The 14,008-nt window shown below is 47.6% G+C and overlaps 1 protein-coding gene across 1 annotated transcript in view; it reads left to right on the top strand.

Annotated features, from left to right (window-relative positions):
- Positions 1-3,754: 3,754 nt before the first annotated feature.
- The window catches only part of DNAH2 (dynein axonemal heavy chain 2), a 123,277-nt gene continuing 113,023 nt past the window's right edge, over positions 3,755-14,008 (top strand). Inside the window, 4 exon segments of the mRNA XM_087917291.1 lie at positions 3,755-3,943; positions 8,273-8,443; positions 10,207-10,435; positions 11,364-11,474. Coding sequence (XP_087773417.1) covers positions 3,755-3,943; positions 8,273-8,443; positions 10,207-10,435; positions 11,364-11,474 — 700 coding nt within the window.

Raw genomic sequence — 14,008 nt, 5'->3', positions numbered from 1 at the left:
AGGAACACGAATATTAAGCAGGGGGTGGGATTCTACTGGTTCAACCCGGTTCTAAACTATTCTGTGCAGTTCGGGGAACCAGCAAATCATGCCTGTGACTGGCCCCGCCTTTCCCTGCCCCTTTGCTCCCTGACCGGTCAGTCCTTACTGACATCGCACGCGTGCCCAGCATCACTGACTAGGTCCTCCCCCGCCCAGCCACTCCTCAAGGCATTTCTTTTTTTCCCCTCCTCCCAACGATCAGCTGTTCCGACGATCGGCTGTTTGCTGGAATCCCCCTCGCTGTCTTACTGCTTCTCCCAGGGGGCTTCCCTGAGGCCCAGGAGGCCAAAAACGGGGAGAGGGGAGGGGCTGCAGAAAAAGAAGAAGAAGCCACACCCACCCAGTCACATGGCCACGCCCACCTAGCCACACCCACAGAACCGGTAGTAAAACTATCTGCGTCCTCGCCTCTGACGTGAAGGGAATCCCTGTGGACCCCGGTACTGCCGGGACACTGCAAACTGTCGAGTTCATTGCCAAGTGCCATTTTCAATCAGCTTTAAGCCTTTGTAACTCATGACAGCATCTGACACAAAAAGAGGTTTATGGGGAGATGAGTTGTAATTTAGTTTGACAATGCTAAATGTTCCCGACAAGTGTTGGTCTCCGTCTCTCTCGCTCTCTTTCCCTGTCTCTGTTTCTTTTTCTCTCTGTCTCTCTCTCTGTTTCTCTCTCTCTCTTTGTCTTTCTCTCTGTCACTCTCTTTCTCTGTCTCTTTTTCTCTCTGTCATTCTCTCTGTCTCTTTTCTCTCTCTCTCTGTCTTTCTCTCTGTCTCTGTCTCTGTCTCTCTCTCTCTCTCTCTCTGTCTCTCTCTCTGTTTCTCTCTCTCTCTCTGTCTTTCTCTCTGTCACTCTCTTTCTCTGTCTCTTTTTCTCTCTGTCATTCTCTCTGTCTCTTTTCTCTCTCTCTCTCTCTGTCTTTCTCTGTCTCTCTGTCTCTCTCTCTCTGTGTGTGTGTGTGTGTCTCTCTCTCTCTCTCTCTCTGTTTCTCTCTCTCTCTGTCTTTCTCTCTGTCACTCTCTCTTTCTCTGTCTCTTTTTCTCTCTCTCTTTTTCTCTCTCATGTCATTCTCTCTGTCTCTTTTCTCTCTGTCTCTGTCTTTCTCTCTCTGTCTCTCTCTCTCTCTCTCTGTTTCTCTCCCTCTCTCTCTCTTTCACCCTCTCTCTCTCTCAGTCTCTCTCTCTCTGTCTCTCTCCCTCTCTTTCTATCCCCCCTCTCTCTGCCTCTCTCTCTCTTTCACCTTCTCTCTCTTTTTCTCCAAATTCCGTGAGAGTAAATGAAAAGAAAATAATTTCTTGCGAGGGGGGGGGAGACTCTCTTTTGTGTGTGGGGGGGGGATAGTCCAGGATGGGTCCATCTGCGCCCTGGTTCAGGACACCTTTATGACAAATGCCCTAAAAGAATTTTGCAAATCACTTTTTATTTATTCATTTTATCTGTTTGTTAGATTTTTGTCCTACCTTTCTTATTTTGTAGGCAGCAAATATAACTAATATCACCCCTTTCCCCTCCTGTTTTCCCCATAACAACAACCCTGTGGGGTCTGGTGGGCTGAGAAAGAGGGACCGACCCAAAGTCACCCAGCGGGCTTTCATACCTAAAGCAGAACTAGAACTCACCATCTCCTTGGTAATTGGCCCAAAGTCACCCAGCCGACTTCCATGCCTAAGGCAGAACTAGAACTCACCGTCTCCTGGAGATTGGCCGAAAGTCACCTAGTTGCTTTTTATGTCTAATGCAGGATTAGAACTCATTGTCTCCCGGCGATTGGCCCAAAGGCGCCTAGCTGGCTTTTGTGACTAAGGCAGAACTAGAACTCACAGTCTCCGGCTTTCGGGTGGGGGGCACCTTTGAGGCCCACCCCACCCGTTGCCTGCACCCGAGAAGTGACCCCCGGCCGGGGCCTGAGGGCGGGAAGGCTTGAAATCGGTAAAAGTTGCCAGGATCCCTCGTGCGGAAGTCGGCTTGTTTCTGAACTGAGGGGCAAATGTGGTTTGTGAACGTGGCGCGTGGCCGAGAGGAGGCATCTCAAAGGCTTTGGGATGTAGAGTCTCAAAGACGTGGTGGCCCTTTGAGAGCTGCATGCAACGAAATTTCATTTTAATGTATGCGAATGAGTGTACATTTAAAGTGACAATGAAGTTATTTCATATCTATCCATCTATATCTAATCCATTCATCCATCCCTTCTATCTATATCTATTTATCTATCCATATCTAATCTATCCATCTATCTGTATCTCTATATCTATCTATCTATCTATCTATCTATCTATCTATCTATCTATCTCTATCTATCTATCTATATCTCATCCATCCATCTAATCTATCTATATCTAATCCATATCTAATCTAATCTCTATATATAATCATATATATATATATATATATATATATATATATATATATATATATATATATATATATATATATATACACATGTAAGTATGTATGCATGTAAGTATGTGTATAGATGGATGGATGGATGGATAGATCGATCGATCGATCAGTGGTTGCCAACATATAGCCAATATCCTATTATTTACCTGGACTTTTCTCACACCCCCTAGAATATCGTCTCGCACCCCAGGTTGGGAACCCCTGATATAGATAGATATATGGATCTAGATATATATGTATGGTATTCAGCTTTGCTCGGATATTTTCCCACGTCATTGTAGTTGTGCTTTTAAAGTTGTATAGATATATAGATATAGATATATTTGTTTTCTGAGGTTTTCGCGGGTATTTGTATGTGGATCTTTGGTTATTCGGGTTTTCTCCCACGTAAAATTGGAAGTATCTAGACGACGTTTCGATGAAGTCTCATTCATCATCATCAGGCTTGTGTCTTCAGCTTTGTGCTTCTTGGAGTAATACTTCCAATTTTACGAGGGAGAAAACCCGAATAACCAAAGATCCATGTGTGTGTGTGTGTGTGTATGCCATACACGTAAGTACCCCCGAAAACTTAAGAAAACATACATACATACATACATACATACATACACTTTCTTAAGTTTTTGCGGGTACTTACATGTATGGTATTCAGCTTTGTTCGGGTATTTTCCCACGTCATGTAGTTGTGCTTTTAAAGTTGTAGCAACGTTTCAGCAGAATCTCATCCGCCATCATCAGGTTTCTGTATTGGGTTCGTCTGTATTGTGACGTGGGAAAATACCCAAGCAAAGCTGAATAACATATATGTGAAAACTTAAGAAAACAAATACCTATATACCTATGTATATCTATATATCTATTTCTATATTTATAACTATCTGTCTATAACTATCTATCTGTCTGCCTGTCTGTCTGTCTATCTATCTATCTGTCTATCTATCTCACATCCATCCATCCATCCATATCTATCTAGAAATGTATCTATATCTTATCTTATCTTTTCTTATTCTTTCTATCTATCTATCTATCTATCTATCTATCTATCTATCTATCTATCTCCTGCTAAGGGCCATCTTTTGGCTTTGATCCTTTGATCCTTGTCTTCCTCGGCCCTGGCAGGCTTGGCCTGGAGTCCTAGGTCTTGTAGTGAGCCACGCTTGGCCAGGGAGGGCTGCCCCTAAGGTCTGAAGCGGCCTCCTTGGGGCAGCACAGGGTAGCCCTGTTTAATCCTCCCCTCCTTCCTTGGCCTTTCCCTTCCCTGCTCCTTCCTCCCTGCGAGTAGGCCAGGCAGCCTAGGAACAAAGTGCCCCCCATGTGTATGGCTGGAACTCAGGTCTCGCCAGTCGAGGGTCTCTACCCGCTCCCCCACCTCACACACCCCTCCCCTTTGTCCTCTCGCCCTCCTCCAGAGGAGGCCCAGCCCCAGGGCACCGAAGAGCTGGAAGAGCAAGTCGAACTGGTGACCGTTCCTTCCATCCAGACGGAGGAAGAGGTGGATTTGGTAAGAGGAGGGGTAATGGGGGGGGGGCGGGGGTCAGGTCTCGCCCTGGGATGGTGGGGGGGTGGGGTTGCCCCTGGGCCCCTTTGGGTCACCCTCCGCCAGCAGCAGGACCCATCGAAGGGAGTTCTGCAGATTCGTTAAGCGAGTCACACGTTTGTCGAGCGAATCGGGCTTCCCCGCTTCGCTAGCTGCGTCCGTCCTAAATAGGAACCAGCTGCCGAAGCGTTGGGATTTTGCTCAGGTGGCTGTGGGGAGGCTGCAAGCGGTCGTACGCGTGAAAAAATGGCCACAGGTTGCCTTTTGTTCAGTACCGTCACCACTTCAAGCGGACGCTTAGGGCACAGCTAGTCCTTGACTTGCAACAATCCATTTAGTGACCGTTCTAAGTTCCAGCGGTACTGGTAGGGCTCGACGGACGAGCACAAATGAGCCCGAAATTTCTGCTGTTAAGTGAGACGTTTGTGAAATGAATTTTTTTATTTTTTTTGGCCCCATTTTACAATCTTCCTTGCCACTGTTGTTAAGTGAATCACTGCCGTGGTTCAATCAGAAACATGGTCATTAAATGAATCCGGCTTTCCCCCCATCGACTGTGCTTGTCCAAAGGTGGCAAAAGGATGCTACAACCGTCATAATAAATACAAGCCAATGGCCAAGTATCCCAATTTTGATCACGTGATCATGGGGATGCTGAAGGTCGTAAGTGTGAAAAACGGTCCCTTTTCCAGCACCATTGTAACTCGAAGTGGTCACAAAACGAACCGTTGTAAGTCAAGGAGTATAAGTAATGAAACAAAAATGGACCATTAGGACCATAATTACATAATTTATAATTGCATAATTTATAATTACAACCATGGCAGCATCCCCACAATTACGTGATCAAAATTCAGGTGCCGCAAACTGACTCACTTTCACGACGGGCAATGGGGAAGCAGTGGGGAAGAAGAAGAAGAAGAGACTGGACAGCTGAAATCAAGATCTATTACGCTTACTTGCATACCCACCATCTATTAAGAAAGTTCCCCTACGTGGCTGTCTGGGGAATTCTGGGAGTTGAAGTCCATAAGTCTTCAAGTGCCCAAAGTTGGAGAGCCCTGATTTAAGACCTGTGGACTTCAGCTCCCAGAATTCCCCAGCCGGCTCTCTTTTTCCCACTTTGATGAAGTCAAGATATATTACACTTACTTGCATACCCACCATCTATTAAGAAAGTTACCCTACGTGGCTGACTGGGGAATTCTGGGAGTTGAAGTCCATAAGTCTTCAAGTGCCCAAAGTTGGAGAGCCCTGATTTAAGACCTGTGGACTTCAGCTCCCAGAATTCCCCAGCCGGCTCTCTTTTTTCCACTTTGATGAAGTCAAGATATATTACACTTACTTGCATACCCACCATCTATTAAGAAAGTTACCCTACGTGGCTGTCTGGGGAATTCTGGGAGTTGAAGTCCATAAGTCTTCAAGTGCCCAAAGTTGGAGTGCCCTGATTTAAGACCTGTGGACTTCAGCTCCCAGAATTCCCCAGCCGGCTCTCTTTTTCCCACTTTGATGAAGTCAAGATACATTACGCTTATTGCGTACCCACCATCTATTAAGAAAGTTACCCTACGTGGCTGACTGGGGAATTCTGGGAGTTGAAGTCCATAAGTCTTCAAGTGCCCAAAGTTGGAGTGCCCTGATTTAAGACCTGTGGACTTCAGCTCCCAGAATTCCCCAGCCAGCTCACTTTTTCCCACTTTGATGAAGTCAAGATATACTACACTTACTTGCATACCCACCATCTATTAAGAAAGTTACCCTACGTGGCTGTCTGGGGAATTCTGGGAGTTGAAGTCCATAAGTCTTCAAGTGCCCAAAGTTGGAGAGCCCTGATTTAAGACCTGTGGACTTCAGCTCCCAGAATTCCCCAGCCGGCTCTCTTTTTCCCACTTTGATGAAGTCAAGATACATTACGCTTATTGCGTACCCACCATCTATTAAGAAAGTTACCCTACGTGGCTGACTGGGGAATTCTGGGAGTTGAAGTCCATAAGTCTTCAAGTGCCCAAAGTTGGAGTGCCCTGATTTAAGACCTGTGGACTTCAGCTCCCAGAATTCCCCAGCCAGCTCACTTTTTCCCACTTTGATGAAGTCAAGATATACTACACTTACTTGCATACCCACCATCTATTAAGAAAGTTATCCTACGTGGCTGTCTGGGGAATTCTGGGAGTTGAAGTCCATAAGTCTTCAAGTGCCCAAAGTTGGAGAGCCCTGATTTAAGACCTGTGGACTTCAGCCCCCAGAATTCCCCAGCCGGCTCTCTTTTTCCCACTTTGATGAAGTCAAGATATACTACACTTACTTGCATACCCACCATCTATTAAGAAAGTTACCCTACGTGGCTGTCTGGGGAATTCTGGGAGTTGAAGTCCATAAGTCTTCAAGTGCCCAAAGTTGGAGAGCCCTGATTTAAGACCTGTGGACTTCAGCCCCCAGAATTCCCCAGCCGGCTCTCTTTTTCCCACTTTGATGAAGTCAAGATATATTACACTTACTTGCATACCCACCATCTATTAAGAAAGTTACCCTACGTGGCTGTCTGGGGAATTCTGGGAGTTGAAGTCCATAAGTCTTCAAGTGCCCAAAGTTGGAGAGCCCTGATTTAAGACCTGTGGACTTCAGCCCCCAGAATTCCCCAGCCAGCTCTCTTTTTCCCACTTTGATGAAGTCAAGATATATTACGCTTACTTGCATACCCACCATCTATTAAGAAAGTTACCCTACGTGGCTGACTGGGGAATTCTGGGAGCTGAAGTCCACCCGTCTTACAAGTTTATACCGTTGAGAGACACCACACGAGAACTTCTAGAGACCAGCAACGTGTGTGCCTCCAGAAGTTGTGGGCGCTCCCGACGCGGGTGGTTTTTAAGAAGAGACTAAGACCACCCTTTTGTCTGAAGTGGGTATAGAAAGGGTCTCCTGCTTGAGCGGGGTGGGGGTGGGGGGGGGGGCTGGACTGGAAGACCTCCAAGGTCCCTTTCCAGGTCCATTCAAACGTATTGATGGGGTCCCTTCTCATCGGACGTCCCGGCGTGGCATCTGCAAGCCAGCAATTTTGCAAAGGGAAGGAAGGCCCTTCCCTGAGCACAGGCAGCCCGTGGGACCTCCCTCTACCCCCCCTCCCCTCCCCCCCAAGACAAACCCCAAGGAAGGCCGAGGGGGAGGGGGGACATTTCTGCTTGCCATCTTGCACACTTCCCTTGCTTCGCACACCCCAGCGCATCTGGTTCTGTGCTTCCACGCCAGATGTTGCGCTAATGCGATCCTGATTTCACAGGGTTTTCTTGCAAAAGCTCTTAAGAATAAGGGGTGGGAGGGGGGCTTCCTTGGGGTGGGGGGGCTGGGTGGAAGAAACTGACTTGGAAAAAAAAATCCCACTTTTTGATCTCCGCTGTCGTTTTCGGGGCTCCCCCGCCCCCCAACAGCAAAGTTCAGGTAGTCGTCGAATTTACGACTGTCATTGAGCCCAGTGTGGCTGTTCGTAAGTTGTTCCGGTCGTTAATTCGATGACCGTGCCCCAATTTTATGAGCGGGGTTTTTTTTATTTTTGCCACGGTCGTTAAGTGGATTACTGGTTATTAAGCAAATCCATTGTCCAAAACGGCCATTTGGGATGGTGGTGTAGAAAACCAGGAAGTAAATGAAAGGTTTCCTTCAAATACATCATAAATATTGGCCTGCGATCAGGGGACGCTCTGTGTGTGTGTGTGTGTGTGTGTGTGTGTGTGTGTGTGACTATTGGAATTTCACACCTGGGTCATAAGTACAGGTAAGTCCTCGACTTTAACAACCGCAACCGAGTCCGCAAATTTCTACTGGTCAGCGAGACGGCTGGGAAGTGAATTTCGTCCCATTTTAACGACCCTTCTTGCCCCAGTCACTAAGTGAATCGCCACCATCGATAAGTCAGTCTCTCGGTTGTTAAGCAAATCCGGCTTCCCCCATTGTCTTCGCTTGGCAGAAGGTCACAAAAGGGGATCACCACCATCGTAAGTGTGAGTCAGTTGCCAGGCATGTGAATTGGGATCGTCGTAAGTGTGAAAAACGGCCGGGAGGAGTCCCTTTTTTCCCACCGCCGTTCTAACTTTGGTCACTAAACGAATTGTTGTAAGGCGAGGATTACCTGTATCTCTCCAGGTAGGAAATTTCAAGAACGGTCAGTCAGGAACCGGCTGTAATTTGAAGACTGCCTATCCCATGTCTGTCCGGGAAAAACCGCCCCTCTCTGAGTCAGTGTGGGTTGTGTTACTTTGCCGAAATGTGCTCCCCCCGCCTCCTTTTGTGCAGAAACCCTGCCTCCGAAACCGCCTGTCGTTGTCCGACGTCACTGAAGAGATGTGGACGGCGGAACATCTGGCTGCCATGGACCAGTTCCTGAAAGACGTCACCCAAACCATGCTGGTGTTTTATGTCGACGAGTTCGCTGGGTTGAAAGTGGAGCCGGTCATGCCTTTCCAGGTCAATCAATCAATCAATCAATCATTTGCCTCTAGTATTAGAATCAGAATCAAGCTGAAAGGGACCTTGGAGGTCTTCTAGTCCAACCCTCCGCTCGAGCAGGAGACCCTGCATCAGAGGTGGCATTCAGCTGGTTCGGACTGGTTCAGACGAACTGGTTGTTAAATTAACATCTGGTTCACCAAACTGGTAGTTGAACCAACCGGCTGCCCCCCCCCACTCTTCCGCAGAAGTCTCTTCCCCAGGTTCTGGGAGGGCAAAAAAAATGGGCCGAACTGGACGTCCGGAAGCGGGCCTGTTTCCGCCTTCCGGAGCGCCTCTGGAGCTCGGGGGGAAGCCATTTTCCCCCTCCCAGAGGCCCGAGGGAAGCCTCCGGATTCTGGGAAAGGCAACCGGAAGTTCCACCGTGGCCACGTCCACCCAGCAACCAAGCCGTGAACCGGTTGCTGGGAATTTTTGAACGCCACACCTGCCCTACATCATTTCAGACTAGTGGCCGTCCAGGCCCTTCCTAAAACCCTCCAGTGATGGAACACCCACAACTTTAAATTTTATTACAATAAATCAATACATTTATTCTCCGGAGCACCCGAAGGCATGAAGCAATGGATGGAAACGACTCAAGAAGCAACCTGGAATGGTGGAGAAACTTCCTAAGAGTGAGGACAATTGACCAGCGGAACAGTTTGCCACAAGAATAGAAATAGAAATAGAATAATAGAGTTGGAAGGGCCCTCTGAGGTCCTCTAGTCCAACCCCCTGCTTCGGCAGGAAACCCTCTACCACTTTAGACAAAAGGTTTTTCTTAAAAACCTCCAGTGATGGAGCGTGCACAACTTCTAGAGGCACACATCACTGGCCTCTGGAATTCATATTCTAATGCTTCTATGTTCGAATATTCAAATTTAAGCCAGGTGGACTACAATTCCCAGAATTCCCCATCCAGCATGGTTGGCTGGGGAATTCCGGAAGTTGAAGTCCACAGAGCTGTAGTTTGAGGAAACCCAATGGCTAGCCTCTCTCTCTCTCTCTGTCTCTCTCTGTCTCTGTCTCTGTCTCTCTCTCTCTCTCTCTCTCTCTCTTTTAATTTAATTTTTTTTTATTGAAAATAAACATTCAAAAAGATTGAATGTGGTAGACTTTCTTTGACATTTCAGTCTTCACATTCTAAACTAAAGAAAAACCGATAGCAAATCTAAGCATTTATATATGTAAGTTTACATATATACATTTAATCTTTGCATCATTATTAGATCTTATTCTTGTACCACATTTCAGTTAAACTTAAATTCTAATTTTCACTTTATAGACTTTCTTTCGTGTCCCTCCATGTGTAAAAGTTATTCCATACTTTATAATATTCAGATACATCTTGTTCTTTTAATTCTAGTGCCAAGCTATCTAATTCAGTGCATTGAAAAAATCTTATCTATTATAGCGTCACCATTTGGAATTTCTTTTGACTTCCAATTTTGGGCCAGTAGTATTCTTGCTGCTGTAATTATATGGATAGTTAAGTAAATATCTGATTTGTTAAAGTTATCTTTTATTATACCTAGTAGGAGCATCTCTGATACAAAGCTAATTTTTAAACCTAACGTTTCTTCCAGCCATAGCCAATTTTTTTTGCCAAAATTCCTGTATTTTTTTGGCAGTCCCACCACCTATGGTAAAAGGTACCCTGTTCTTTGAAGCATTTCCAACATACAGCTAGCCTCTCTCTCTCTTTTTCCCGGTCTTGATTTCTGCCGTTCTCCCAACAGGAACAGAAGCAACTCGCCTACTTCATCCGCCAGGAGAACGCCGAAATTACGGAGGAGAATTTCCACGAAGTGGTGCAGTTTGGCTCCATCCGCAGGCCATACATCGATTCCCTGATGCGGGCGCTCAACGCGGCCTATCTGCCCCGCCTGTTCCGCAAGGGCTCCTGGCCAGAGAGCATCAAGAACGAATTTTTCTCTGAAATTTATCATTTCATGACCTCCCTGACAGGTAGGATTCTGCCGTTCTTCCCGTCGGCTCCACCTGTGGCCGCAGATCCCTGGACTAGTACCTTGGGGTTGTCCCATTGGACGAGCTCTCTTGCCGTAGTTGTGAAGCAGATCGGTGCAGTCGTTAAGCGACTCGTGTACTCGTTAAGGGAATCCGGCTAAGCCACCCCATTCATCATCATCTTCTTTTAACGACCCCATAATCCCTTTGCGGGGTGGAGTCGGGGCAACTGAATGGAGCTAGCAAGAATGTTTTAATAGCCGGATGCCCTTCCTGTTGCCAGTGCGGAGTTTTGTTCAACAGATATATTCTCGCCGAGAGAGAAATATCTGCCTCTACCTGGGATCAAACTCGCAGCCTCCTGATTGTGAGGCGAGAACTCCCACCTCCAGGCCACCGCACAACTAACCCACCCCCATTGCTTGTCATGAAGGGAGATTGCATGAGTTTTACCCCGTTTTATGACCTTACTTGCCACCATCGTTAAGCAAATCACTGCTGTTGTCGAGTCAGGAACACGGTGGTTAAGTGAATCCGGCTTCCCCATGGACTTTGCTTGTCAAAAGGCCGCAGAAGGGGATCACATAACGCCCCCAGGACGCTGCCACCGTCGTAGAATACAAGTCAGTTGCCAGGCACCTGAAATTTGACCGTGGGGCTGTGGCAATAATCCTAAGTCACGTTTCTCAGTGCCGTCGTAACTTCGAGCAGTCGCTAAGTGAACTGTTGTAAATCCAGGATTACTTGGCTCCAAGTCGCTTTTTTCAGGGCTGTGTCCTAATGTCAGGCGGTCACTAAATGAATCTTCGTAAGTCGAGGACTACCTGGAATTGTGGGTGTCTCAATCGAGGCCCAAGGAGTGAGAATTGGGGAGGAGTCCCTCCAAAAGCCAACAAAACCCCTAATCCCCGGTCCTCTCCGTCCGCAGATACCCGATACAAGATAAAGGGCCGCACTGTCCTTTATATCCCGATTGAATCCTTCACCATCAGCGCCGAGGTCGCTCTAAAGGACAAGGCCGTGGTCCAGCGCCTGGAGAGTGAGTGATGGGTCTTGGGGTATCTGAGGGAGGAGGGGGGGGCTAACTGGATCAGAAGGGGAGGAGATGGGCCATCGGGTGGGGGAGGACCGCACCAGGCGTGATCCATGTCTGCTGCTCTCACTGGAGAGTGAATGAGCCCAGCCGCATTCTGCGCCGCATCTATCGCTCCCGATCTGGTCAGGCACCCGGTCCTACGGCGGAGCAATGAGTGAGTGAGTGAGGAAGGAAGGAAGGAAGGAAGGAAGGAAGGAGATGAGGGAGGGAGGGAGAGACAGAGGGGGGAAGGAAGGAAGGAGGAAGATGAGGGAGGGTGGTAGAGAGGAAAGAAGGAAGGAAGAAGATGAGGGAGAGGAAGGAAGGGAGGGAGGAGGAAAGAAGGAAGGAAGAAAATGAAGGAAAAAAGGAAGGAAGAAGATGAGGGGGAGGGGAAGGAAGGGAGGGAGGGAGGAAAGAAGGAAGGAAGAAAATGAAGGAAAGAAGGAAGGAAGGAAGAAGATGAGGGAGGGAGGAGAAGAAAGGGAGGGAGGAGGAAGGAAGGAAGGAAGGAAGAAAATGAAGGAAAGAAAGAGGGAAGGAAGAAGATGAGGGAGGGAGGGGAAGGAAGGGAGGGAGGAAAGAAGGAAGGAAGAAAATGAAGGAAAGAAGGAAGGAAGGAAGAAGATGAGGGAGGGAGGAGAAGAAAGGAAGGGAGGGAGGAAAGAAGGAAGGAAGAAAATGAAGGAAAGAAAGAGGGAAGGAAGAAGATGAGGGAGGGAGGGAGGGAGGGAGGAAAGGAGGAAGGTAAAATAAGTCCTTCCTGAATTTACAAGCTACCTTGCCACGCTTGCTAAGGGCATGACCGCAGTTGTTTGGCGCACCAGGCTGTCATTAAGTGAATCCAGCTCCCCGCGGTCGCTTCGCCTGTGGGAAGCCCCACTGCCCGGGAAGGTTGCAGATTGACCCCGCGATGGTCAGAAATACATGCCGGTCGCCCCCGCCACCCCTGAATTTTGATCTCAGGGCCTGGAGGAAAGTCGTGACAGTTGTAAGCAGAAAACGTGACTAAAATATTAGAACGTGGAGAAATGAATAGATTAACCCTTGCAATTAAAGAGAAGGAGCAAACCAAATACTATAAGATATGGGAACTACAATATTTTATCGATGGCTAGAGGAAAAAAATATGAAAGCTAGAAATAACTAATAGGGCAGCGAAATATAGAAAATACATTAGTAGAATTGAACACGTTAGGAAGAGGAATGTTCTAGTAATAGAAATAACCTGCATATATCAATAAGAGAAGAATAAGATAAGAGAGAGGATTAATATTAAAATAATGAATATGGTTGTAAAATTTAAACTGTTATTACACAAATATCTGTATCTGCATACCGCTAAATGAAAGAGGAATTGAATGAATGTATTTTAAAGAAAATTAATAATAATAATTAATAGTAATAATAATAATAATAGAAATACATGCCGGTCGCCAACCACCCCTGAATTTTGATCCCGGGACCCCAGGAATGTCGCGACGATTGTAAGCACGAGGACTTCTCCTAAGTCGCTTTGAACTTTGAATGGGGCTACACGAATGGTTGTAAGTCGAGGACAGCCTGACAGTTGGGGTTCCGACTTCTAGAATTATGTGGGAGCGTAGATTTCCCCTGGAAATGGGGGTTGGGGGTGTCTTGGGTTTTGGGGGTGAGCCAAGCCCTCTTTGATTCCCCTGAATTGTGTTGAGCGGGTGGGCTTAACTCTGCCCCCCGCTCCCATTTTTGTGCGAGGCCACCCAGCTGGGGGTGGGGGTTCCTCTCCTCTGCGCCGGGGTGGGTCTAAGTGTCTTCCCTTGCCCCGCGGGCGGGACGCGCGGCTGGGATCAGTCGCCCAGTCAGTTCTGGGCCCGCCGCTCATTCGTTCCGCCTTGCGCAAATTCAGTTGAACGTCTCGCGCTGCAGACCGGAGAAAGAGAGAGAGAGAGGGATGCTGACTGAATTATGCAGTGCCCGCATCTCTATAAGGGCAATCGTGGGAGTGGGCTGGGGAGGATGGGACTCGGAGTGGGAATACGTGGGCAGGTAGAGTCCTTCCTTCTGCAAGGGGCTAGGAGAGTTAGTTTCCTTCCTTCCTTCCTTCCTTCCTTCCTTCCCTCGTCTTCTTCCTTCTTTCCTTCCTTCTTTCCTTCCTTCCTTCCTTCACTCCCTCATCTTCTTCCTTCTTTCTTCCTTCTTTCCTTCCTCTCTCCCTCCCTTCTTCCTTCCTTCCTCCCCTCCCTCATTTTCTTCTTTCCTTCCTCCCCTCCCTCCCTCATTTTCTTCCTTCCTTCTTTCCTTCCTCCCTCCCTTCCTTCTTTTCTTCCTCCTTCCCTTCCTTCCTCCCGCTCCCTCTTTCATCTTCTGCCTTTCTTCCTCCTCATCTTCTTTCCTTCCTTCCGCCGGTTGCCATATCTGCAAGGTCACGTGATCGTGATTTGATGCGTGGCAACTGGCAGGTACTTAGGACGGTTTTGCAGCGTCCCGCCTTCCCCTTTTGGGACGAGCAAAGTCACTGG

This window comes from Pseudonaja textilis, chromosome Z (assembly GCF_049901715.1).
Source record: "Pseudonaja textilis isolate UNSWEBS1 chromosome Z, rPseTex1.2, whole genome shotgun sequence".
Classification (NCBI taxonomy): Eukaryota; Metazoa; Chordata; class Lepidosauria; order Squamata; family Elapidae; genus Pseudonaja; species Pseudonaja textilis.
The sequence above is the reverse complement of the archived record's forward strand: the minus strand, read 5'-3'. Positions and strand labels throughout refer to the sequence as shown.